The 26,041-nt window shown below is 39.1% G+C and overlaps 2 protein-coding genes across 2 annotated transcripts in view; both read right to left on the bottom strand.

Annotated features, from left to right (window-relative positions):
• LOC100175143 (protocadherin Fat 1) overlaps positions 1-20,905 on the bottom strand; it is a 60,663-nt gene extending 39,758 nt beyond the window's left edge. The window contains exons 1-4 of the mRNA XM_018814715.2: positions 17,920-20,905; positions 17,107-17,705; positions 12,209-12,383; positions 11,447-11,577 (exon numbers count right to left, since the gene is read on the bottom strand). Of these exons, the coding sequence (XP_018670260.2) occupies positions 11,447-11,577; positions 12,209-12,383; positions 17,107-17,705; positions 17,920-19,967 (2,953 nt within the window). The 5' untranslated portion in view covers positions 19,968-20,905. The remainder of the gene's footprint in view (positions 1-11,446; positions 11,578-12,208; positions 12,384-17,106; positions 17,706-17,919) is intronic.
• A 1,625-nt stretch (positions 20,906-22,530) lies between these two features.
• Positions 22,531-26,041, bottom strand: part of LOC100177465 (neuronal membrane glycoprotein M6-a) — a 7,121-nt gene continuing 3,610 nt past the window's right edge. The window contains exons 6-7 of the mRNA XM_018814845.2: positions 25,069-25,238; positions 22,531-24,639 (exon numbers count right to left, since the gene is read on the bottom strand). Coding sequence (XP_018670390.1) covers positions 24,328-24,639; positions 25,069-25,238 — 482 coding nt within the window. The 3' untranslated portion in view covers positions 22,531-24,327. The remainder of the gene's footprint in view (positions 24,640-25,068; positions 25,239-26,041) is intronic.

A 26,041-nucleotide genomic window follows, 5' to 3' on the forward strand; every position in this document is an offset into this window, starting at 1 on the left:
ACACAAATTCCAATAATTGTATAAAATTTACAAAAAACTAAAAATTATATTAGTAACTCGTCCACAATCTTATTTCTCGAGTGTCTTTACAAATTAAACACTCTCGAAAACACGCGTTTTGTCTCAAATAACGACTTAAATATACCACAAGCTACTAAATATAGATTTCAAAGCTGTTTTACTTCAAACAGGCTACGCATGACGTAATGAACCATCCACGAGCCGAATACTTCAGATATCTATCTGCCCCCACCGGGGAAAGGCGTTGAAATGCTAGTAGCCACTTTTCCGGGACGCTTTCAGTATCTTTTCAACAGATTCTTAAACCCACCACATAAAAGAAGCTAAAATACTCATTTCAAAACCAAGAATCCCGCGCGTGCTTTCGTCTCGTAATAGGATGCAGTAGCATACACGTTCACATTTTAGCAGTTTTTAATAACACATTTTTGATCCCTTTTAATGCTATACAGCGATTTGGTGTATGCGTGTTTTATCATTGGCATTTTTCGATATAGTAGTGTGGGGTAAGATGGGACACATTTACCACATAATATACTGATCGTGTTCTACACATTTAAGAACAGAGAATTAATACGGTTTTATAATTTTTTAAATATTTTTTGTTTGCTACTAAATAAAACAAAAAAAATAAAAAGGTGTCCCATCTTCCCCAACACTACCACATGGAACAACAACAGGTTCGATTACAGTCTTTAACTTTCGACTCCGTTTGGTTAAATTAATTGTTTAAAAGACGTCAGTAAAATTACCTACAGTCCTACACCATAAGTTTCAAATTGGAATTCCAAAGCGAAGTTCTGGAATTTCACTGACGTCATATTTCTAATCTCCCGTTGCTACGCTACAGCTCTTCCAAGGCCATTAACGCAAAGCAGCGGTCTCGTTTTCAAAGTGTCTTGCCAACGGCACGACCGACCATTCGTGGCCAATTACGCCGAAACAATAGGCTTTGGATAAATCGTATTTTTGTAAACCAGTCAAATTGGATTACCGAAATTGCCGTTCGTTTTCAGGGCCTGGCCAGGTAAACGGCTACAGCTAAGCCGAATGGACTTTTAGTAATCGAGTTATGAAGCATTCGACTGGTAACTCATGTTTAAAATTTTCTTTTTGACCGGGAAGGTACCGTTTCGACGAAATTAGGCGAAACGGCTGTCAAAACAAAATCAGCTGGTTCGCCTGAATTACTTGCAAGCAGCAGTCGGGCGTACAGTCCGTTAATTAGAATTTGTTGTAAGGTGTACAACAATACATAAATATCGTCCAATTTCGGTCGACCCTTTTCGTTAAACAAGTTTCCGACAAAAGTATCCTGTTATGACAAGATGTTAGATAGTCAAAACCGGCCCTGGGGTTATCATGCACAAAATCGATTCTGACAGGCGCTTTTTGCCAGACAACAAGTCTGCTCTGGCTTTAGGATAATACGCTATCCCACTGTGAGCGCCGCGGAGGCAATACCCAGTTTAACACAGCTTTGATAAGTGATAACGCATACAGTTCCGCTATTGTTTTGAAGGCGTACAGAATCTTTGTATCGAATCGGAGTCAACTGGATACCTAGGTCAGTGCGCGTCACGATGGCTATTGTGACGTCACAGCCACCACAAAGGCCGATGACATGTTAGTGTAAAGGCAACATTTAATAAGGTCCTTTCATAACAATGTAATATATGATTTACTCGCTTCACTTTCAAAAGAGAAACGAACTCTCATTGTATCGAATTAGCCTGCTCACTTGGCCAGAACGCGCGTTTTCCAGAGGCCTCACCCAAAACCCTAGAAAGCTACCGATTTTGCATTGTCGCAATGTTACGCCCATTAGAATAAATACAGAACGCTTCCAAGAAGTCAGCGGCGCGAGACGGGCTGTTAAGTCTGAAAGCTGTTTCCTGTGGCCACTTTCATATCACTTAGATACGCCCACCGAGACCCCCTTTCAAAATCATTACAGTGAAGACCTGTCTGGCATAAATGGCTTCCATATACCGTTTCCCGAATACTGTTTGGGGGAAAATAGCTATGTAGCAAAATGATACTTGGCTGTCACGTTTTTAACCAGTTGCCACAAACTATTCATACGTTTACGGCCATTTTCAACGTATGTACAAAACGAAAAATACTGACTACTGTACAAATAATTTTTAAATGTGCACCAAAACACTAAATTAAAAAATACAAAGACATTTTTTTGTTTTTAACACCTGTAAATGGATAAACGACAGGCAACGATCCATGTAATAGGCTGTTATGTACATATTATTGAATCAAACTGCCTGGAGATATTTCAGCGTCAAAGTCTGGCCAATTACATTCAATTTTACTTGGGTATTGTGAGTCATGTACGGTTTATGAATTGTACTACATGGAATTTTACAGCGAATGGCTTATCCAATACCAACGGGCCAAAATTGGCACAGAAATTATTTTGCCAAAAGAGTCGGTATTTTCTAAATAAATAAAACCGGTACGTTCTCTTATGAAAATTGCAGATAGAATATACCATTTACCAATTTAGGTGTATTATACATTTGTAACACACGGTGTGTCGTGCTGAGCTCAAAAACCATTATGTGGTTATACCTTGCCACTGGCAGGACGTATCCACTTAACCCGGTAGGAGTACGGTGGCAAGGCGCAAACTTAAACTGTACCGGCTGAACTGTAAATCGCAGAAACAACAAACACTCGGAAATAGACGAAAGTAGCGAATTGGTTTGACCAATTTTCTTTAAATTGGGTTCGAGGCTGTGTCTGTAATAACTGGCAGTTTTGTCCAATTTGCTAGCTTGTTTGAAAAAGCTTTAAAATTGCTTCTTGGTAAATTATAAAACGGCGGGGAGGCATGCGCTTGTGACATCATAATGAATGATGACGTCAAATTCGGCGGCAAAAGCAAAGTTTGTTTAGTTGAGTAAGCGGGCACGGCGAGGTGTTATTTTGCTGTGTTTGCTTTTCGTTCGTCGCGAGATTTTATTCTGCGGGAAACCTGAGCTATATCACAACACGGTTGGGTTTATACTGTCGGTTTTGGTAGGAAGCCTAATCCGGGAGCTTGTTTTTCTGAATTTCAAAACAAAAGCGCTGGTGAGAAGTCCCTAGCTTCGCACAAATTAAGACAACAGAAACCAAACTCTCACAGACACGCTGACTGGGCAGTGAATCCCAAGCGTATAGTCTGTACTGACCATAGTCCAGTTGTCCATTCATGGCAGCCACATCAAAACTAATAAAGCGGCATGATAAATTTGATCTGGTTATACGGGTATTTTCTGGCGCTGTGATTCAGCAGCCATTGTTCGATTTCTGATCACAGCTTTTGCTGGGTGACTCTTTGTGGTATAGAAAGGGTGTTTGGGACGACGCACAAAAGCGTGGACTGGCAGCCGACCCGGTCCGGTAGTGAACAAAGACGGGTTAAAGCAGTAAGGGGCGACTTTCTAGTTCTGGGTTCCGGCGACGCGAGACTCTCGTCGTAAAAGGTATAACAGGCGTTAGGATACAACAGCTCGAATTAACAAAACAAAACGGGAATCTTGGAAAACACAGCTGGCAGAGATGACACCTCAACAGTTCTGCACGACTGGGCTTTTAAGCTCCAGCAATCCTAACAGCGGATTCAATGTTTCGCATTAAATTAAATCTACGAAAAGTTTTGTAATTTACTTTACAAATTATCTAACGTGTTATTGGATTAGGTGAACACGTGTTTATTTTCCATAGCCATTATAATAGGCCATTTTACATACAGATTTACCCAACCAAATCACAATACAGAATACACATAAAGCAACTCCTGTCTTTATCGAATTAAATTTCTGATTCATTTTAGACTTCCGGGTTTTAAAATCGTGAGTTCCGGTCCTGTAGCGATTCTCTAACTCCAAGCTAGAACTCAGGACTCGCACGTTTTAATTTCCGAGTTTTTTCTCAGTATATTACGGTATGGCTATCAATATGAATATTTCCTCGTTAGCAGGCAATGAAATTTAACGTCATGAATTCTTATTAAGTAGAGTACTTTGGGATAAGATGGTACACCTCAACATTCAAATATCCTGTTTGTGTTTTACCCAATTAACAATAGTCTATGTCCCATGAGAATCGTGAGGATACAGTTTTATAATTTTTTGAATGTTCTTTGTTTACTACCAAATGGGACGAGAAAATGAACCGAAAATGTGTCCCATCTTGAGCACCCTAATAATATATTCGTATGCACATTAAAGCATTATCCATTCTCATTACATTTATTATTTATCGATTGCGACTTATTTGCAATGCCTTCATTTTAATTGACCCTAAACTCTAGTAAAGTATGCTCTTCATCAAGATTTCACAACATTTCAAGGAATTTGTTGTTTGCCAAAAAGCCAGGTTATCTATCTATGTAAATACAATACTTGATAAGCAAATCTAGCGAAATATAGGTGCCGTAGGTAATGTTTGCTTATTCCACTTTGTGCTTGTAATCTATCGTGCAAATAATTGCCGTTCATGCTCGTTAAGCAGTCTAAAAATTTTATTTTTTTTGCATTTATGCTGATTTTACTGGGACTGTATAGGGTATTACTAAAGAAGTGTATGTATAGTACTGTGGGGTTCGATAGAATATGGTTACACCTAAATCCAATATTTCCTGATTTTGTTTTGAACAATTAACAACGCTTTTTTTAACAACGAGTCGAGGTGCTACGGTTTTATGATTCTTTATATGTTTTTTTCCTACCAAATGAGACGAGAAAAGAGGAAAACATGTTCCATTTTACCCTACTATAAAACCTTTGATGTTAAAAGCGGCTAAATATCCGCGTATTCGTCTTCGAACCTTGACAATTAGTTTGTTGTGAATAAAAGCAAACTAACATACTCAATCGATTAAATAGCAACCAGTGCTCGGGTATAAGCACGTCATTAGTAATGATTAACCATCACCCTTGTCCCAGACCCGCAAAATGGACAATACGCCATTTATTTCGTAGAATAGGGTAAGTAATCAAGAACGGACGTCGAGATTTTGATCTAATGTTAGCAAACATGCACTCGGAAGCGTTATCTTCAATATAGGCATTGTTAAGCTTGTATGAAGGCTCTTTGTACACAAGAACTTAGCACTTGGGTGGGCCGATGTTATCATACGCTTTTTATATTAACGATACTGCAATAAAGCGGGTAGCTCGTTTATCATATGCTGTAATACAATAATAGCAGTATATGCGAGTGCTTAGGTGTAATTATGACCCACTTATCTAGATTATATGCATTTACGATTAAAAATAGTTTAAATTTTTAACAATTTATAAAATATCTTAAAATGCTTGGAAAAACTCGATATAGCCCATAGGTTATTGATTAGTTAAATTCTATAAGGTCGAGTCTGACTGATTGAACATAATGTTGGTTTTCTGTACATTTCAACTGTGATGGTGCTTAGACATGAAGAGTGCTTAGCTTGGTCAGATTCTCATTCAGAATTTCAGACCTTAGATTTTGACGTCACAGACTCATAAACAAGACCCCTTACAACACACAATTGTACTTAACTACGGCGCGTTTAGGCCAAGTACATATGTCGCAAGTCTCGGTTTCTATGTATACCGATCGCTTTGGTTACAGAAACTACAATTAAATCGTGTCACTAAATTGCACAGAAATATTTAGAGCTATAAATGATAATATAGACTAAATAAGTCCTTGTATTTTAATACAATACCAATACTTTCTAATAGCTGCTTAAAAGTATTAATGTAGTAGAGTAGGGGAAGTCCGGACACTTTTTCATTCTATTTTCTCTTTCCATTCAGTATTAAACAAAGAACTTTCGAATAATTATAAAATCGTATCCTCGCGACTCTCACATAAATCGTTGTTAATAGTTTAAAACAAAATCAGGATATTTGGATATTATTATTTTTTTCTATAAAATGTTTACAAACATTTACAATTTAAAAGGAGATCAAAACTTTGAATTTAAGTTAAACTAAACAGCAGTATAATTAATCTTCTTATGTAGCTATTAATCCAAGCAGTTATACAAGCCATAAACAAAACTGTGTGGTTGAATCAATTAAATAAAAGACAGAACAAACAAGTGCTACTCGTTGTAAAGGTTTACGAGCTTTTTAAATCGAAACTTGCGAAAAGACCAAAGTGCACAGACTTCAAACGACTGCCGAATCTGGAGTGCGAAAATTACTAAGAAATGTCGGCGCAATAAAAGAACAGATCGAACGCTGTTTAATTGGGAACTTCAAAGGCTTGTTGTTTTAGTATTTACACGGGATAACTTGACAGTCTTATAACAGTGAAGTAATTACAAAGTTTGGTATGTCTCAGTACATTAGTGCTGGTTATAAGACTGAATGACGGAGTACTTATTCTGGGCATTGACGAATAAACCGTACATAATCGGTACAATAACATCCTGAACTTTGAGTGATATGGTACAGATGTTTTTTTGAGTACACGTTGCGGCTTAGATGTTTTTTTACCACCCAGAAAAGTGCATTAAACGGCCTTGAACGTAAATACATTATTATACCACAACTATGTGTGTGGTCGGTTCTGCGCAATGTCTTAATGGTAAAATGTGACCGGGCCGTTGAAAAATCACCCGTCAATTGCAATGTGGGTTTAACTTGACTTTCATCGCTATCAGCAGGGTGAAGACAGCCGGCGTGGGTGAGCTGTCTTAGAACTTCCAAGCGCCGGCAATTATTAAAGACTGGTGTTAAATCAGCCGTTTTTTCAAGCAGTAGGATTACCCCGATTAGGTATTAGCGCATCACCGTCGTGGGGGTTCGAACCCATCATTGTGGTGTAACTGATTGATTGTGGGGTTGGTCGCTATCAAGGTACCGCATTGTTCTGAAACTATCGCTACAAAAATATTGCGTAAATACCCCGTTTACGTTGAAAGTTAAGGGCGTAGGCGCGCAGTGATAAACAAATGGGTCATCTGACTTCAATAGCGCGCGTCCGTTGCTATACGTGTTCGTTCCTAACGAGTCTCTTTGCAGAGACAAGGGACGTATTTCGCTTTCTCGGCCGTTTGAGGGATTAGACAACGTTCTGCCAAGACCACTCGGGCTTATCTAGTGAGACAATCGATTATTTTCGTCTCATTACGTAACCGTGAGCGGCAAGGTGCAGAGACCCATGTCGGCGCGCGCCAATTGTTTACACCTGCGCTGCACAACCACTGCGCATGCGCGCAGGCTCAAAGAAGCAAACATCCTTTATAACGGAAGTTTTAATGTCCACTAATGCGTTTGCCAAACAACAAATTCCGCATTTGAAGTACCAGAACTGCCACCGGCGGTAACTTAGTAAATGATTTGCTAAATGCGTCTAGACTAGAAATCATTAGGCGTTAGCTTAATGAACTAGCAAATAGAACGGACCAAGTCAGCATGCGACATACATAGGGAACAGGTATGCGCAAATATTGTCTTTCACAGGAACTTTACAAAAACAGGGTGCCATAATCTTGTAAAAGCGAATATGTATAAGAGCATGTATGCTACATCGACGCCCACCAAACTTGCCGCCAATGTTAGAAAATGTGTTAAAAGATAAGACACCATATTGGCAAGTTACGTTATAACACTGAATGCGATTTTAAATTAATGTCTTACAGTAGCTGCTACCCGGCAACGTGTTATGTAATAACATATGATGGATTTTTTGAATTACTCAAAATATGAGTCAAGTACTCCAATAAAGAGATTTATTTTCTTCATTGCCTAGTGAGATCAAAATAGTATGCCCTAATAATGCATTGGACCATACACTTCAAATACAGCACGGGATTTAATCATTAGTTTAGATCAACGAGCCATTTAGCACGCCCAACAACACCTGTTGTTCCGGAACTTTAATTTGAGTTTTTCGGGTAAGTCATTACTCAACCTTCGGTAAACATGGACGAAGCCAAGTACAATAGTTTCCAGTGTGGACCCGAGTTTCGTGGACGTATAAGCAAACATAGGACAAGCGACGAAAAGGTGAAATAAGGTTGTTTTCTACTTGGAAGGTGTTCCATGTCACCAAGTGCCGAAGCAATTATATGTCGTTTTACATAACACAATTTATTTATCGCTTTGTACAGTAACAAAAATTAGATTAACTAAATAGCAAAAAGAATGGAATTAGCAGCAAAACGACACTCGTTCAAAACATGCAAAACTAATGTAAAAGTGTCAAATAAAATCACTTTTATAAGAATTTAAAACAACACTTATTTATGGCAAAAACGACCAACTTCGTATACAAATAAAATCACAATCAAAAACTGAACAAGGTCGCAAAAGCAAATTAACTTGTATCAAATTATAATAGGACCGAAATAGAATAGAGTTTCTAAAGCGACATATGGTTTTTCGAAGCGCCGGTCACACTTTCGAATAGCGACAATTAATCTTCGGGCACGTTCATTGAACCGTTACAGAGCGGCTATTGTTTGTTTGTCCAGCCAGGTGGCATTCGGGACCAGCTGTGCACAACATCGTCCCTACTATTTCAATTATACTTTGGTGCAACGAAAGTCGAACTTTCAAGGTAAGTTTTTTTCCCACCAGCTCAGAAAAAAAACAATTGAAATTTTTGCTTTGAAATTGGCAACAAGAGCATAGCAGAGAAATTCTTGAGGATTAACCTTGAAAAATGGGCATTCCAGTTTTGTCTGTTGTATCTAGTCAGCCCCTAATTTCTTAATCGTTAAATCACGGTTAGTTATCCTACCCTAACTTACAGCTGTTCCCACGCGCCGATGTGTGGGCGTAGTGGGCGGTACGGTCAGGTTTCCAGTAAAGTCTACCTACAGTACAGCTACCATAGGCGATAGCGTTCTTTTATGGCACTTGTGTATGATTAATGCGAGTGCCGCATTTCCCAATTGCTGTAAACAAAGCGGCGTATAGTCGTTTACAATACAACTCCAAACGAACCGGAACGACGATCCTGTACGGCGCCTGTTTTTAGAAAGTGAACACTGGGTTTTAGGAGTGTAACACGATAGCGAAGTCGAATTAGACCATAGAGTTGAAGCCGAAATTTGATGCCTTTAATACTCGACAGTTACAAACAAAAAGGGAAGTACTGTAATTGATGTTATTAAATTTACACAATCCCAGACCTTTCGCCAACAAGGCCTAATAAACACAAGGCTGGCGAATGCACTTTGACCTATTCGGCCCAAGCTGTGTATTGTAGAACAGCTTTGCTGAACCAAGACACCGCATAACAATACAAGCTAGAGTCTTGTACACATACAATGTTTGCTACAGCAGACGCATTCAGTAACTCTCACAAGTCCCGTTATATTTTTTTAACACGGTCTAAGTAGCGTTTATATGCACCGGTGTTGTAAAATGAACAAATAAAGATATAACGAACAAAGAAAAACCACGAGGTTATAAACCACGTCGTATAACGTTAGTCAAAAAGTCACATTGAAATACGTTTTCTAACTACTATTTCTGTACGGTCAATTTGTATTAGCAAACGATAATCACCGTCTACAGTAATAGTTACGTTGTTTACGAGTTGTAAGATTATCCGGGTGGTAACTTAACTTTACGTGAAAGTTACAAGTCGCTGCGTTCCAGCGAAATTTGTTACTGTTATAATTCTACACGATGGGCCTGGCGGTAAACTTTACTTGGCGACTTAAAAGATAGAAAACGAATTGGGGAAAAGGCTATTTCAAACGCAGTAACACAGAATAGAGCAACTGTATATGCAATTGTGACAGTTAAATTTGGACAAAACCAGTTGTGGTAACATAAAATCTGAAAAGATTTCCGAAATAAGAAGCACACGCATGTTTCCAATTAAGAAAGCTTGATTTTTCCGAAAGCACAAAATGATGTTAAATTCAGGCTGCTTTGACAGCTAGTATAAGCTTATGTGATTACCATTTCATTGCTCAATAAATTTGATACTAAAGCTCAAACACCTTTCACGGTAGCAACGAAATTCAAAGCAAAACAAATTTGCAAAACGATAACCCCGTGTGAAGTGCAAACACCATGTTTGACCGAAAGAAAATTAACAATTTCAATATAACGTCCGAGTTTGTTGAGCCAAAACACACGAGTGGATACGAAACAGACACCGAATCGTCCAAACCGAATATTTTCAAAAGCAAGACCGGGAAATCCGAGCCAGCTAAAGCGGGCGCGGCGACAGAAGGCGTCGTTGCGTAATTGGCGCTTTCACCAAACGGAGTATTAACAGTACTGGATAAAAAAACGTGGCGACTTTTTGGCGACTGGGTATAGCTTCGTTTACATATGTTATTAAGCCATTCGACACTGCAAAACAGGTCATATTGTGTGAAGTATCGTATCACTGTTACTATTCCCTTTGGAGCTTAATTTAGAGAGTTGGACGCCCTTCGCTGGATCGCAGTTCTGCCCTTTGCGGTTCCAATTTCTACGTGGCGTATTCGTCGCATGCGTAATTCCCACTGGGAGAGTCCATATACCGCATTTGGTCACGTCATCCGTTAAATACGTTGCAAACCACAAAAAAACATTTAAACTATTTCAGGATATTCACGGTTTTTGTATAAGACCTTAAGTAACATAACAGCAAAGACAGAATTAATTACTATAGAACCCTGAAATAAACCCGCTAATGATTTTTAAATGGTATGATTTTCACTCTTATGCTTAATCTGGTAATCGTTGTAAACGGGTATAACAGCGGCACTGAGACGGCTAGAAAAAGCCGCTAACCGGTACCGACCGAACCAAACCGGATTATTACCGGCCCGTGAAAGCTGGGTAGACCCCGTAACGTTATATACACTAAGGTAAGCGATGAGACGGCACCGGGTGCAACTGGTGTCAGCACGTTTGTAGTAACCGCCCCGCTTTATTAGCACTGCTGATGGAGTGTAACGGGGGAGGCGACCCTGTTCTAACGCCGTGTATTGCCGAAAACATAGACCCTTTTGTCTATGGCGTAATGAAAAGAAGGCTGCCCGAGAACAGCAAACTCTAGAGTTTGAAAACAACTGGAAAAATGCAGCGATTGGTATATTGATTTTAAATCGGCGAGGACTTGACTGTAAGCCCATCAGCCTCAATTGCTATTAGCGAAATGCGCTTATATGATTACCTTGATCTGCCGCGGCCCTGCAGCTATCATAGGCTTATTTGCACTGCCACTAACTTAAACGGATAAAATAGCTGTTAACTTAATATCCAAAATCATTTGATTGAACGACAATAAGTTTTTTAGGGGAAGTTAAAATATGTTAGGTATTCGCGACTGTCTAGTTTTTTCCTAAACGTCTGTAGACAATTCTCGCATTTTTGACGGCGTGTCAGTCAGAATTAGTGAAACATGCGCGCACAGTACACACACATACTCATATTACATAAGTTGGGGCAACTGCCAAAGTCAAACACACCTGTTGAAGTGTTGATTTTGAAATATGTGTTGTTAACACTCATTCTGTACTGTATGGTGTCATGGTCGCCGTCCAAATCAACAGCATGTACTTGAACAACCTGGCTGCCGAGCGGCGAATTTTCTCGTATGCTGTGTGATTGTACAAATATGAGGACCAGGGTAAAATAAACAGTTTGAATAATTTAGCTGTTTGGTAAAACGCGAAACGGTTTTACGAAGATATAGACAGTAGTCAGTACCTTATGGTTTGATTCGATAAAATGTTATATAGTGGAGTGGGGAGACGGGAGACGTTAAGCACATAATATCTAAGTATCCTGTTCGTGTTTTAAACAATTAACAACGGTCTATAGTAGTCGTAAGGATATGGTTTTATAATTCTTGGAATGTTTTTTTCGTTTACTACCAAATGAGACGAGAAAATAGAATAAAAAGGAGATCTTGTCTTTCCCCACCCTACTATATGGCAAAAATGTTTTAACGTATGTAACTAAAACAGGCATTGAATTTAAAAAACCTTGTAAATGAATCACACGTTTAGGCCAAAACTATGCTCATTTCAAGCACTTTAATTAAAGGTAGTACAAAACATAACAATAGTTCTAATTCGTTCGTAATTAGCCCGCTGCTTTTACACAAACTGTACCCAAATTTAAAACACCATACTTTAACTGCCAATAAACAAAAATAGCGTTCAAAACTAAAAAGTGATACTGAAACCGCCAAACTAATTTATATAGACCACTTAATTATACCATACCTTGCGAAGAAAATTGGCTGGGTTGCAATTGGAGCATTGTCGTTGATGTTTCCGACCTCAACAAGAACAAACATAGTTCCTGATAGTGGGATAGCACCACGATCAGTAGCTTTTATTGTTAACCAGTAGAACCTCTCAGTTTCTCGGTCGAGCTGTCGGCTTGTGGTGATTATGCCTTAAAAAACGTCAAATTTAGGGATTTGAATTGAAATAGAACAGTATTATGGAATATAATACTGTGGGGAAAGAAAGGACACATTTAGCACATAATATCCAAATTTCCTGATCGTGTTTTAAACAATTAACAACGGTCTATGGGAGTCGTAAGGATACGGTTTTATAATTCTTTGAATGTTCTTTGTTTACTTCCAAATGGAATGAGAAAATAGAATGAACAGGTGTCCCATCTTCCCCCGCCCTACTATATAACATTGACAGTCGAAAATGTTGCACTGTTTGTGTCAACGTTTGCATTTTGAACTGGTATGGTACGTCTAAGTAAGATCGTCCATGTCCTTGTTTTGTTTCATTATCCCATAGTACACAAAGAATATTTTCAGAATTTTTTACTCGTATCCTCGCGACTCTAGAATAGCGTTATTAATCGCTAAAAAAAACGATTACAAGAAATATGGGATATTATGTGTTAACAGTATCCATTTTACCCCACAGTACCTATACATCCATATATAAGTATGTTAGATAAATAAAGCTCATATTAAAACAACACTGCAACCCGTTATGGGAAAACAGGAATCAAAATCCACTTGACACAAGTGACAGGTTTCACTCTCGTTGTCTTTAGTTTAGCCCAATGGTAAACAAAACGAATCTGCTCTATACAAGCATATAATGCAGTGAGCTTACAGTAAACAGTCAAACACACTACTGAAGTCTGGCACAAAAATTGAGACCGATTCTGGATGAGAAAATTTACGATTTGGTAGTAAACAAAGAACATTCAAAGAATTATAAAACCGTATTCTCACAACTCACATAGACCGTTGTTAATTTTTAAAACACAATCAGGATATTTAAATATTATATGCTCATTGTGTCCTATCATACCCCATAGTACTATACCATGAATTGCGTCATAATATTACTCTAAACCGCCAACTTTACGTTTAGTTCATTTCTCCATAAAGGTGTATGCGTAATAGACAAACGTATACACTGACCACATATCAATTGTGGGCACCACTCTGAATGACCTTTATGTTGCTTCAAATTTCAGCAAACAAACAGTTACTTGAGTTCTGTAAATTTCATGACTCATTTGCCCGTGTGATTTTACGCGAGATATGGGTGACAAGAGGGAAATTTGATTTGTAGCGTCCCCAGTACGCGTGTGGTCGCGAACTATCGCCGTTGTGTATACAAAATTCAAGTGGTTTTCGTTCGTGACCAACGGCGGCCAACGTAATTGCCATCTAAGTGTAATCTCGGCCAGCGCCTATCCACACAAGGTACATGTAAACACAGGCCCAGAGACGGCCGTTTCAGAGCAAACTGCTGCCTCGACAGTCGTACATCTTAAGCAGTGATTTAGTATAATGAACCGGCCACCTAAGGATTCTGGGTAAGACGAGAGCTTTAATCGTGTTTACAAATCAGCTACGGATACGCGGGACGTTTTATCTTTCCGATGGAAGTCGAAACTAGAAGGCTTAAACGCCGGAGTCTTGTACAAATAAAAATATCCATTTGTGCCTCTGAAATCTCCAAAATTAAACGGTCGATTACATGTAAGAAATTTTGGTCATGGGTTTCGTTATTCTGGCTCAAACCGGGGAGATTTTGAAACGTTTTGGTTAGCACCCATTGAGTGTATCGCTTTTCGCCTGATTTGGCGGCCAGTGCTTTAGTTTTAATTCATTATTCTCGGCTAGTAGCAAGGCAACGGACAAGCATGGCCGGCGGTGAAAGAACCCGTTTCGAATGACAACGGTTCCCGCTTTTTTGCACAGACAAAAGCGGGAGGTACTACGCCGTTTAAAACAACTCCACGCAGCCAAGAATTTTAGGCGTTTCTTACGACGGTATGTTTTAAATTCGAACCACAAATCGACCCGAACGGTAGCTGTTCACTTTAAAATCGAAAACACGCCCATTTTTACACAGATGAAGTCTTGCCCAAGTGAACAACTATAGCGAATTGTAGCTGCAATCGCGTGACATGTGTCTATGCCTTATTTTGTGGCGTGCGGATGGGCAGTCTTAATAGCGACTTAAAACCGTGCTCTGTCGAGTATAACGTCAACAGGCCTGAAAGTATTTGCCGAGCCGCTTACCGCTTAATACATCGTTCCAACTTTCCCTGAAACGCTTGAACCATTTTGTAAATGATTGATTTCTGGTTGTAATAATCCATAATAGCAACAGATTTTGAACTAATAGGCCATAGTAGGGTGAAGTAAGACAGGACATGCATTAATTCTATTTTCTTGTCCCATTTGGTAGTAAAAAAAATATTTACAGAACCATATAATCGTAGCCAGGCGACTTTAAAAGAACGTTGTTAGTAGTTCAAAACGCAATCAGGAAATATGGGTTTAGGTGGTAACGGTATCCTATCTAACCCCACAGTACTAACATTTTTTTGCTCATCACACGCTCTTGGTAGCAAGTTATTTGGAAACAAACTACACAGGCTAGCGTTTATATCGCATTATTATCGCATCTTTACTCCTAAGCAAAAGGGCTTTAATGAGTTTGGTCAGTTATACAGTTGACCCCTTAGATAAGCGGCGTGGGATTGACGTATGTCCCACAATAGGCTACTATGAGCATAGAACAGTTCCCGCCAGCTAATTAGCTAGTGTCGTTCCGACAACTTTGCCCCGCCGTATGGGAACCCTAATTTGGGGAAGTTAATTACAGGTGCAGCAAGTTAAAGATGCGCTGCTTCCTGAAGTACTGGTTTTTAAATCATCTTAAGAAGGTGCCCTGTACAGGAAGGTTTTATGCGTTTGAAATGTTACAGCTTTTCGTTAGATGTTTTAAGCCATTTCGAGTGTGTGCCGAAAATTAACGAACAAACAACGATTCGGGGCCCCTAACCGGCTGTAAGATGCTTAATAAGCTTTGTTTTATCAAGGACCCTTATAAGAATTTGAAACTGGGTCAGATAAATGAGTACGATGCATCAAACAGGATGGCGCTACTAAAAGATGTATAGTAAGGTGGGGGACGATGGGGCATCTTTTCATTCTATTTTTTCGTCCCATTTGGTAGTAAACAAGGAACGTACTAAGTATTACAAACCCGTATCCTTACGACTTACATAGACCTGTAAATTGTTAAAAACATTTGAATATTATGTGCTAAATATGTCTCGTCTTCCCCTACCCTACTGTATAAAACTAAAGTTTAATCTGAAAAGGGAAACATTTTTGGTCGATGTTTTTATACTCTTATGACTTTGCCAATTTAGTTTGATTGGCTATGTAGCCTAACGTGCTAATGATTTCGATTATTAATTCCGTTTTAATTGATCGAATGTGTTCCTTATTTGTCTTCATGTAAAGTTAATGAATTGGCCACGAACGTACTTCCAATTTCCATTACTCTAAAAAAACAAGTTTCGAGCATTTCCCAAAGGGGTTAACCACTTAACGTGTTCGCAATTGCTGTAATTAAAACGGTGTAGCTTCTTACAGGCGAACAAGTCGGCCAATTGAAGAGAAACGTGTAAAATGTTAAAATCGAAAACAGTATAATGTGTCCGTTAATTTTCGACGCCCGTGTAGATTACACTAACTAGCGAAACTTCGCTGTACCAGATATTACGTTACAGATTACTTTATTTACTTAGGGGACTAGAGAGTTAGGTAACTGGTTAGTAATTGAAAACCTTGCCGCTGAAAAGTTACTGACTTGAATAAACCGAAGTGAAACGTTATTTGAGACTGGTTAACACTCGCAGGGCTGTTGTTACAAAAGCGACTTCTGATTTCAAATCAGGCTCTACGCAATTGGGAGAATAGACTGGTGATGGCGTAAATAGGTAAACATAGGAACCACAAAGGCACCAACTGGCGTTCCCAAGCTATTGGAGAAAGTACAATGCTGAACTAAGGCCTAAGGGATAACTAAACCGTAAAAGATACAACGCACGGTGTAAGGTGACGATTTTGGAAATCATGCTCAATTGAAAGACCCGAAACCCGTGCAGGGTGAATAGGGTTCGTTTCGTTCCTAAGTAAATAAGCGAGGGGGGTTATCGTATCTTTCTTGACAGCTTGTTAATTTAATTACAACATCTGCTCAATAAGAACGATGCACTATTTTGTTTGCTGCATTTACGCCCTTTTGAAAGTACGCAAAATGATAAAAGTCCACTTAAAGAGATACGGACCTAAGCGTAGTCATACTGTATTGTACATTGTGTAAACATACGTGACGAAATTAAAGTTCAATTGCTGTCATTGTCACTAACGGCTTACTCGGATTAGTCCATAAAAGCTTATTTCAGATGAGCGCTAAGCCCGCTACCGCCGATGCTTAAGGCTACGACAGTGTCGTGAGGTGTATGGGTATCTATTGTCGCAGCTATTATCGTGTTTTGAAACGCCTTGTCAGCGATTTTGCGTATTCGATAACAACAGAGGCTAAAGGCTTTTTGTGGCGAATTTTAAAGTCGATTTGGCTACATTTGAATTAGGACCGCAGAAAGTACAATGATACTAAGCCAGTGCTGTTGACACACGAGTGAGGATTTAATGTAACGAGGTTAGCCATGTTTGTCTTGCCCGGCAACTTTCTCGACTGTGTGGCGCTTTGATGCACTTCTACTGCAAAGTAAACAAATCTTCGCATACACATTTCCGCCGCGTAAACCCAAATCTACGCCGACCCGTTTCCGATACACGATGTTATATTAAGTATTGACTTACCAGTATTTTCGTCTATGGCGAAAATTCCAAGTCCGGTGCCGTCCACTATTGAATATCCGATTGAGTTTTCAGGTTCGCCTATATCATCGTCGACGGCTGAAGCTATTCCGACCGTCTTCCCGATCTCAGCGCTTTCAAGGACTTCAAATTTATCCTCCGGAAGGTTAAAGTACGGCGCATGAAGGTTTCTGTTTACAGGCAGAATCTCTACTTCGATGTAGCATGTAGCGACTCTGTATACTCTGTCTCTGGCTCGAGCTGTAATGTTGTACCGAGTTTTGACTCTGTAATCCAATTTGGCTGAAATACGGATGTATCCGGTCCGAGGATCGACGTTAAACTTCGGTTCTCCGCGGCGTTGGTGGTCCGACATCCCCGCCGTTAGTGAGTACCGGACCTCGGAGTGCTCGGGCATGTCTGGATCATAAGATTGGAGCCGGAAGACGACAGTACCGACCGGCAGATCCTCTGTGACTTTGATCCGGAAGACATCTTGATGGAAGCGTGGAGGATTGTCGTTTACATCAGCTACATGGATAAGAACAGACGCGGAGGACGAAAGAGGATGCTCCCCTGCATCTTTTGCGATGACTGTCAACCTGAATATATAATAGATACTGTTATGTTTGTATGTCCAAAAATGCGAATTTAATGATGAGTGAAAATCAAACCGAAAAAGTACTACATTAAAAGTCAGGTTTCTTAATTTAGGGAAATTCTCTTTCTCGTATTTATATGAAAAAAGCATGCAAATGTACTGATAAAAAACAATCGGGTTTTGCAATGCATAAAAAGGCCATTATATGATCTTACTTATATTCTGAAACATCTTCTCTGTCCAAAGATTCCATCACTTTTATAAATCCGGTTGTTTTATTAATAGCGAACTTATTTCCCCCGACAGCTGATGATAGCGAATAAGATATATTTGCGTTCCGACCCTCGTCAAGGTCAGACGCCCATATATTTTGCTGTATTACAAAACCTACGGTCACATTTTCGTGTAAACTGAACTTGAACCGAGTCTGTCCGAATACGGGAGGGTTATCATTAACGTCGGCGACAATAATTGTTATTTTGGTGAATGCAGTCTTAGTTGGCGAACCCATATCCGACACGGATACTGTTAGATTGTAGCGGCTTGTTCGTTCTCGGTCCAGCAGTTTTACGATCGAAATGACGCCGGTTTGAGTGTTGATATTGAAGCAACTATCTCCGTTGCCGCTTGTGATCGTGTACCATAGTTTCCCGTTAAACCCGTTGTCTCTATCGACTGCTTGGACTTTAGTGACGACAGTACCTATTGGTTTGTCTTCTGGTATAAGCACGTTACTCCATTTACCTTCTGGTCTGATTTGTGGACGGTACTTGTTCGGTATTTGGGAGGTTCTGTTCACATTTGACGTCACTCTGACGTCACGTCCGGGATTTAAAAGGTGCTGGTTAAGGCTTTCCTCATAATCCTGTACTCTTCCGGATTTTATGCATTTATTATCGAGCTTTTCTGATGACGAAATAGTAACGTTCACAAAAACCGGATCCGACTGGAATTTTTCGTCCGTTGCAACAATTTGGAGAACGAAAAGCGAGCCAAGCGCTTCTTGGTCTACCCTGGAACGAAGCTTTAGCAAGCAGTTTAACTCTTCTACCTCAAACAGGTCCCTGTTTCCAGATAAGAGGCTGCAGGTAAAAGGGTTATGATCAATATCAACTGGGTTTAATTGCGCAAGCGGGGATCCTGGGTTTGAAGATTGTGGCAACGTTGTCAAGCATTCGGATTCAACGAACATAGGTGCATTATCGTTTACATTGGATACTGTAACCTTCACAAAGCATTCACTCTTACGCGTGAACGGTGTCCCGCTGTCAGTGGCTCGAACTCGTAGTTTATACGAGCTCCGCATTAAATCGTAATCCAGCTTTTTTGTAGTTAATATCGTGCCGTTAATTGGGTCGATCTTAAACTCGCTAGGGTTTCCCACGAGCGTGTAAAGGATGCTGCCGTTGTTTCCAGCGTCTCTATCTTCCGCGTGGACTTGAATGACAAAGGAACCAGCAGGCAGGCTCTCCGGGATCACCACTTTGTACGTGGAATCAGTAAACAGTGGGTCATGATCATTCGCGTCTTCAATTTCAATTACAACTGTTGTTGTATTGAGTGCGTCTCCCAACACAAGGCTCACGTTAGTTGCTGCGACTGTTAACGTGTATATTGCTTTTGCATTTCGGTCTAAATGACGTTGTGTTGTGATTAAACCAGTATGGGGGTTAATTTCAAACGACCTTCTGCCGTTTCCAGATATGATTGAAAAGCGAACTGCGTTTGACTCGCCTGTTACATTCACGAATCCGACTTGTGTGTGTCGTGGGCTCGCTTCACTCACTCGCATACGGAAACTGGGCTCGGTAAATTTCGGAACGAACGAATCGCGGTCGTAAAGCTGAATTTGAACGCCGACTCGTGAACTGCGTGGGGGTGTGCCATTGTCTGATACCTCAACAGTGAGATTCATAACTGCATTTATGGGTGGTGGGCGCTTGGAAAACACAAGTCGTTTTTCGTTCGGTTCATTTCCGGGTTCGATTTCGATCAGACCGTCAGGGTCGCCTTTAACGATTCTAGTGAAGGCGATTTCGCCATGATTGTCACTATCTGGGTCTGTTATTGTCAAAGTGGCGCATGTAACTTTGTTGAATTGATTTCCTGTGAATGCAGCTGGGTTTTCTAACGTTTGCAATTGTGTAACGAGAATTTTCGGTGCATGGGCATTCACGGATCTCACATCTACTGTTAGGGTAGTTTCGGTTGGATTCGCAGTCCCAGACAAGGCCGCTTTGCGGTCGATGGCGGTTATTTGCATAGAGTGCTGTCTCTGCGCTTTCCTGCTGATTTCTCCAGTTAAGGTGACACGGCCTGTAGTAGGGTGTATGGCGAAGTTACCAGTATTATGTTTCAAACTGTAGTAGAAGCGCGTGTTCTCAGGATCCCGGTCAGAATCGGTAGCTGTGACCACAGTAATGGTTGCACCGATCGGGGTATCCTCTCCTATAGACACATGGTAGGGTTGGGGGGAAATAGCGGCTGGAAGTCGTTCACGTCCACAATATGAACATGGATTGTACACTGAGTTTCAGATCTTTGGTCAGCCGACATTGCTCGTACTTGTACATCCCTATCTTTCCTGAGGGTGCGTGAACGCAGGTCAATAAAGATAAAGTTGCCGGAGACCCTTGGCCGGACTTCGAACGTGTTCCCCCCGCCGACTATTGAGTATCGAACTCTTTCTGTAACAGTGGACAGCCACATCCCCATTTTGATAGCGCTTTGCACAGGAGCGCTGCCGGTTGCTGCTTTCTCCTGTACCGTGGCATAATAAGCGGGCTTTGTGAATTCGAAAACCGGGTTTTCTGTTTGTAAAGTACCCGGTAAACTGTAGAGTAAAACCAAAAAGCTGACGAGTTTTGAGAGAAACATTTTGGTCGTAACTGTAATGATTGTACTCAGACTTCAAAGCGAAATATTCGCGAACTTTGTAAGGCAAATTGTTTCTGTGTCTTCGTTGTTGGAGTCCAGCGCCTCAGCGGCGTTACGATCCAACATGCTATCTAAAAGCAATCATTCATGCAAGTATAATCACTAACCTAATGCTTATCGTACTATCAAAAAGCATAATCTTTAATTAAAGTTATACTTGTACTATATTGTATCGTGGTATATGATAACACGATAGAGGAAGCAAAGAAAGTACTGTGTTACGGTATGGACACTAAAAGATTTTTTGCCTTTAAACTAAAAAAAACTTTCCAATTTTGTTTCGAATCACGAAATTTATGTCGTGAAATTCATAAGACTTAGAGAGTCATAACTGTTCAAAAACATTACTTCCACAAAATCCAAATTTCCCTTAATTTGTATAAAAACTACTATTACTAAATTTAACTATTTCTCAATTAAGTCGAAATAACTATAGGTGCTAATTATAGAAAAACCGAACGCCAAGTTTGCCTTGTTATAATACTCCCGTGTGGATTTCGAAAAAACGACCGCATTGCTTTGTCATCTTGCTACTGCTTGATTCGAATCGATTAAAAACACACCGATTAATCTGTCCACTGCAACTTGTCTGCGCCAGATTTCTAAATGGTACTGAATATGAGTGAATTTAACGAGTCCTGTAGATAGCGTTTTACGTTTGCACATGGTTACCACATCGACTGATCGTAAAAATCGCGGCCGGAATTCCGACTTCAAAACCCGGCGGAAAAGTATTCAAACTTCTGGCCTTTTCTGTTCGTACAAAACGCCATATAAGCTAGCAGCCTGTATAATGCAAGCAGTTTTCTAATTGTAACACGCGTATAAGTGCTGGCACTGTCCTACAGCGCACTTACAAAACGTGCCAATTATACACTAACCTAACGCACTGTTCTCTCTACAGCGGACTGTCGCTGAATGAGCACTCGAAGCGAGAATGAACAAGGCCCGCCGCAGATTACGTCACTCGATTCACTTGAGCGTGACGAATGCCCGCAGGGATTGAGGACAACTAGAGAAGCACTGGGGCGCCGTCTAACGACAAGACTTTTTTTAATTAGTTAAGAGGAATGTGTAGTTGTAAACAATAGGAATACGATATCATAATGTATATAAAGTTAAAATTAGACCTGTTTCCAAAACACACTCATATCATATTGTCTTTGTTTTAATATAATAAATAAACTAAGTGTTAAGACACGACATACAGTACTGTGGGGTAAAATGGAATACCTTTAGCACATATAATCTCATATTTCCTGATATTATTTCAACAATTTTCAACGCTCCTTTTACGGTCGTGGATATATAGTTATATAATTCTGTAAATATCCCATATACACTACCAAGTGGTACGATTAAAGAAAAAAAAAACACGTACCATCTTACCCCAACCTACCACACAGATGCAGATTTTTTTAAGTTTTAAAATTTCTCGCTTGGAGCGTCTAAACTAAGTAGCGATACTAATTACTCGTAGCAACGAGACTGTTTCACGAGATAATCCATTTCATGGTAATTAGCGTGTCTTTCTGATAGCTAGCGGCAACTTCGATTACTTTAATTAAATACCACATAGAAAATTGGTCGTTATTACGACTGTCTACGTTTTGATAGGTTCGTGTAGTAATTGGTATATTATTGAAATCAGAGTACGTTAATATTGTTATATGGTAAGGTGGGGGAGATGGGACATCTTTAGCACATAATATCGAAATATCCTGATCGTGTTTTAAACAATTAACAACAGTCTATAGGAGTCGTGAGGATACCGTTTTATAATTCTTTAAATGTTCTTTGTTTACTACCCAATGGGAAGACAAAATTAAATTGTTCCCGTTGTCGGCGTATGTACCTTTGTTCAAGCCGCTTATTTCAATAAAAAAATATTTGCAACTCACACGTTTTATTGGTCACTAATTCTACAGCTACCATAGGGAGACGCTGTAATATTTAGAATAAAAAAGCAGGTAAATACAAGGATAAACATTTGGTACCAAAACAACGATGCAATTACGGTATGCAATATATTTATAGATATTATAAAATTATACGTTACCAGAAAAAGAGTAAATTCTTGTAGATTGTTTGGATTTTTTAAGGGTATAGTACTGTGGGGTAAGATGGGATACCATTACCACACAACATATACATATATTGTAATTTTAACGGTTAACGACTCTTTTAAAGTCGTGAAAATTTTGTTATAAAATTCTGTAAATATTGCAATAAATCAGAATGAAAACATGGACCATCTTACCCCAACCTACTTGAATGGGGGAAGATGGTACAATATGACATTAGCACAATGCTGTACAAACATGTGTGTAAGAATAAAACATTACAATATGCAAAATATAAAAAGGCACCGTCGAGAAAACAAGAAATTTGTTTATGTAGCTGTAATACTGGAGTGAATGGACAGACAGTTACGGGCTTTGAAACAGTCAAAAGTGGGTAATGTTTTAAAGTTAAATGTTAGTTGCAGTTAAAATTTGCAGTTTAAAAAGCAAAAATGACCTAAATTAAAAATTTATTTAAAAATTTTGTTCGATTTTCATTAGTTCAAAAACGTTTTTTTACGCGAAATTGTCAAAATTACGTTAAACATCTATGGATATAAGGTATATTTTTGTAACAGAACAATTTAACCGTGACATAAAAAGAAACTGGTATATGGTCAAATAGCATTTACAAGTCATTTGCAAAAAGTGGGACGTTTATAGAAAGATGATTTTTTAGCGTATCAAGAACTCAGCTTTTTCTCACTGTTAGTACATACAGGGTTATTTTTGATACGTTAAGACAACACGATACGACAGCTCTCATTTTACTAGAATAAAACTAAGTTTCACGCAACAGCACTGTACATATAGTATTGTGGGGTAAGATGGGATACTGTTAGCACCTAAAACCCATATTTTCTGACCGTGTTTTAAACAAATAACAACGCATTTTTAAAAAAAGAGGCTTCGGTTTTATGATTCTGTAAATATAACTTGTTGACAACCAAATGGGACGACAATGAGTAAAAACATGTCCCATCATGCCCCATCTACTATATAAAAAGGACAAAAACTATTTATCCGTTTGCGACCAGGCAAATACATATGTAATGGTAACTGTATAGTATAACGAGCAATGTATGATATCTGATTGTGTAAAACATAACCAACTGGTCAGTAAAACATGATGTTTCATTAGCATGTGTGTATACATACAACATATCAATATATATATATATATTAGTGTGGGGAAAGACGGGACGCCTTTAGCACATAATATCCAAAAACCGGATTGTTTATTAAAGAAATAACAACGTTCCACGGGAGTCGTGAGGATAAGGGTTTATTATTCTTCAAATGTTGTTTGTTTACTACCAAATGAGACGAGAAAATAGAATCAAAACGTGTCCCATCTTTCCTCACCCTACTATATATTTATGCAACTATTTAGGTATTATATATAATATATATAGTCGTACCGTTTTGTAGCATATGCAGTAAAAAGTAAGCAAATACAAAAAAAGTATTTTTTTTGTTAAAAACACCATAAACATTTCATTTTAGCAGATTAAAAAGAGTTTTTTTTCATAAAGACACAAAAATTCGACTTTTTCGAAGTATTTTTACAAATATACTTCTTGAGTTTTGTTTATGTAACATATAAAGTTTATAAACCAAACCTTAGCGTCTGTAGTAATAATTTACACCCATGTGGCTATCTTCTTCACGAGGCCTTTCATAACTGCTTGCAGAATCTAACATGTAATCTAACTCTATGTCTTTAGACGAGCGCCGTTCTCTGTCATAGTCTCGATTGCTTACCACGTAAGGCGGGGGCCCTACACTGGTGTTGGGTATGCTACGTACAGAGCGTGCTACTATGGGCGTCGTCGAGGCTTGGCTTGGAGCAGCAGAGGCCGTAGATCTCGTTGGGGCCGCTCGTTTGCGGGCAAGATCGTTGTAGTTAATAGTAAGAATCATTATAAAGTTGATCTAGTGAAAAAAGTCATGTTAGCATGCGATGCATTATATAGGTAAGGGGAAGATGGGACCTTTTTTTGTAGTAATTAGTATATTATTGAAATCAGAGTATGTTAATTTTGTTATATGGTAGGGTGGGGGAGGTGAGACTCTTCTACACATAATGTCCAAATCCTGATCGTGTTTTAAACATTTAACAACAGTCTATAAGAGTCGTGACAATACGATTTTATAATTGTTTGAATGTTCTCTGTTTACCACCAAATGGAACGAGAAAATAGACTAAAAAGGTGTCTTATCTTCCCCCACCCTACTAAAAATAGTAGGCTGGGGTAAGATGGGACATGTTTTTATTCTCATACACACTGAGCTAACTACTTTGTCATGGCAGTCGTCCTATTACAGTTCTAGTATTTCAATATCTGTTTCTTAGCTTCTTACCATTGCGATAATGTTAAGCAAGCACCCACTAAAAGCCACAAGCATGTACTGGTACACCACGTAGTAATTCTGACAGTAGCCCTCCAGTTTCCCATAACTCTGCATGCTATCACCAGGTCCACATAGTTTCCCAAATCCATTGTCTTGTGTGTTTTTGAACATCATGACGCCTGTAAACGGGTGAATAAATAAAATGAATAAAAGGTTGTAAAGCTATTCTTGGGTGCCCGGAAAACAGTCGTTCTAACAAGTGTGTTTTGTTTCCTACACCTCGTGCTTGCTTACAAGTTAACAAGTTTGTAACTTTGTGGTTGATTGTTTTTTGTATGGCTGGCAATTTAGACCAGGCCTATCCATTAGTGACCACTGGGTTGGAGCAAACTTTTAGTGTCAGCGGAAAATAATGTTTATTGCTCCAACCTAGTGGTCTCTAATTGGTTGTCTAAATTATCAGCTTTACAGGATAAAACACACAAAAATAATTCACTAAGTTGCATGCATGGTAATTCGTAAGCAGACACGAGGTGTATGAAACAAAACATTCATGTTATAACCACTGTCGTTGCCCACCCACATACGTAAACAAACCATTTTCGTTTATTTAATATATTTAGAAGGCGTAAGGCATAGCAATGGAAAATCAAAATTCATATATGCATAGAGATGCTTATATATAATTTATAGGTACCAACAAAATTTCAAAAAACGAAAAAATTCGATCCAAGAATGTTCCATCATTTTTAATATATATATATTCATAAAGTAGAACCAACTTTATCTATATATATATATATATATATAGTAGGGTGGGGTAAGATGGGACACCTTTAGCACATAATATCCAAATATCCTGATTGTGTTTTAAACAATTAACAACGGTCTATGGGAGTCGTGAGAAAACTGTTTTATAATTCTTTGAATGTTCTTTGTTTACGACTAAATGGGACGGGGAAAATAGAATGAAAAGGGGGCC

This window comes from Ciona intestinalis, chromosome 14 (assembly GCF_000224145.3).
Source record: "Ciona intestinalis chromosome 14, KH, whole genome shotgun sequence".
Lineage (NCBI taxonomy): Eukaryota > Metazoa > Chordata > Ascidiacea > Phlebobranchia > Cionidae > Ciona > Ciona intestinalis.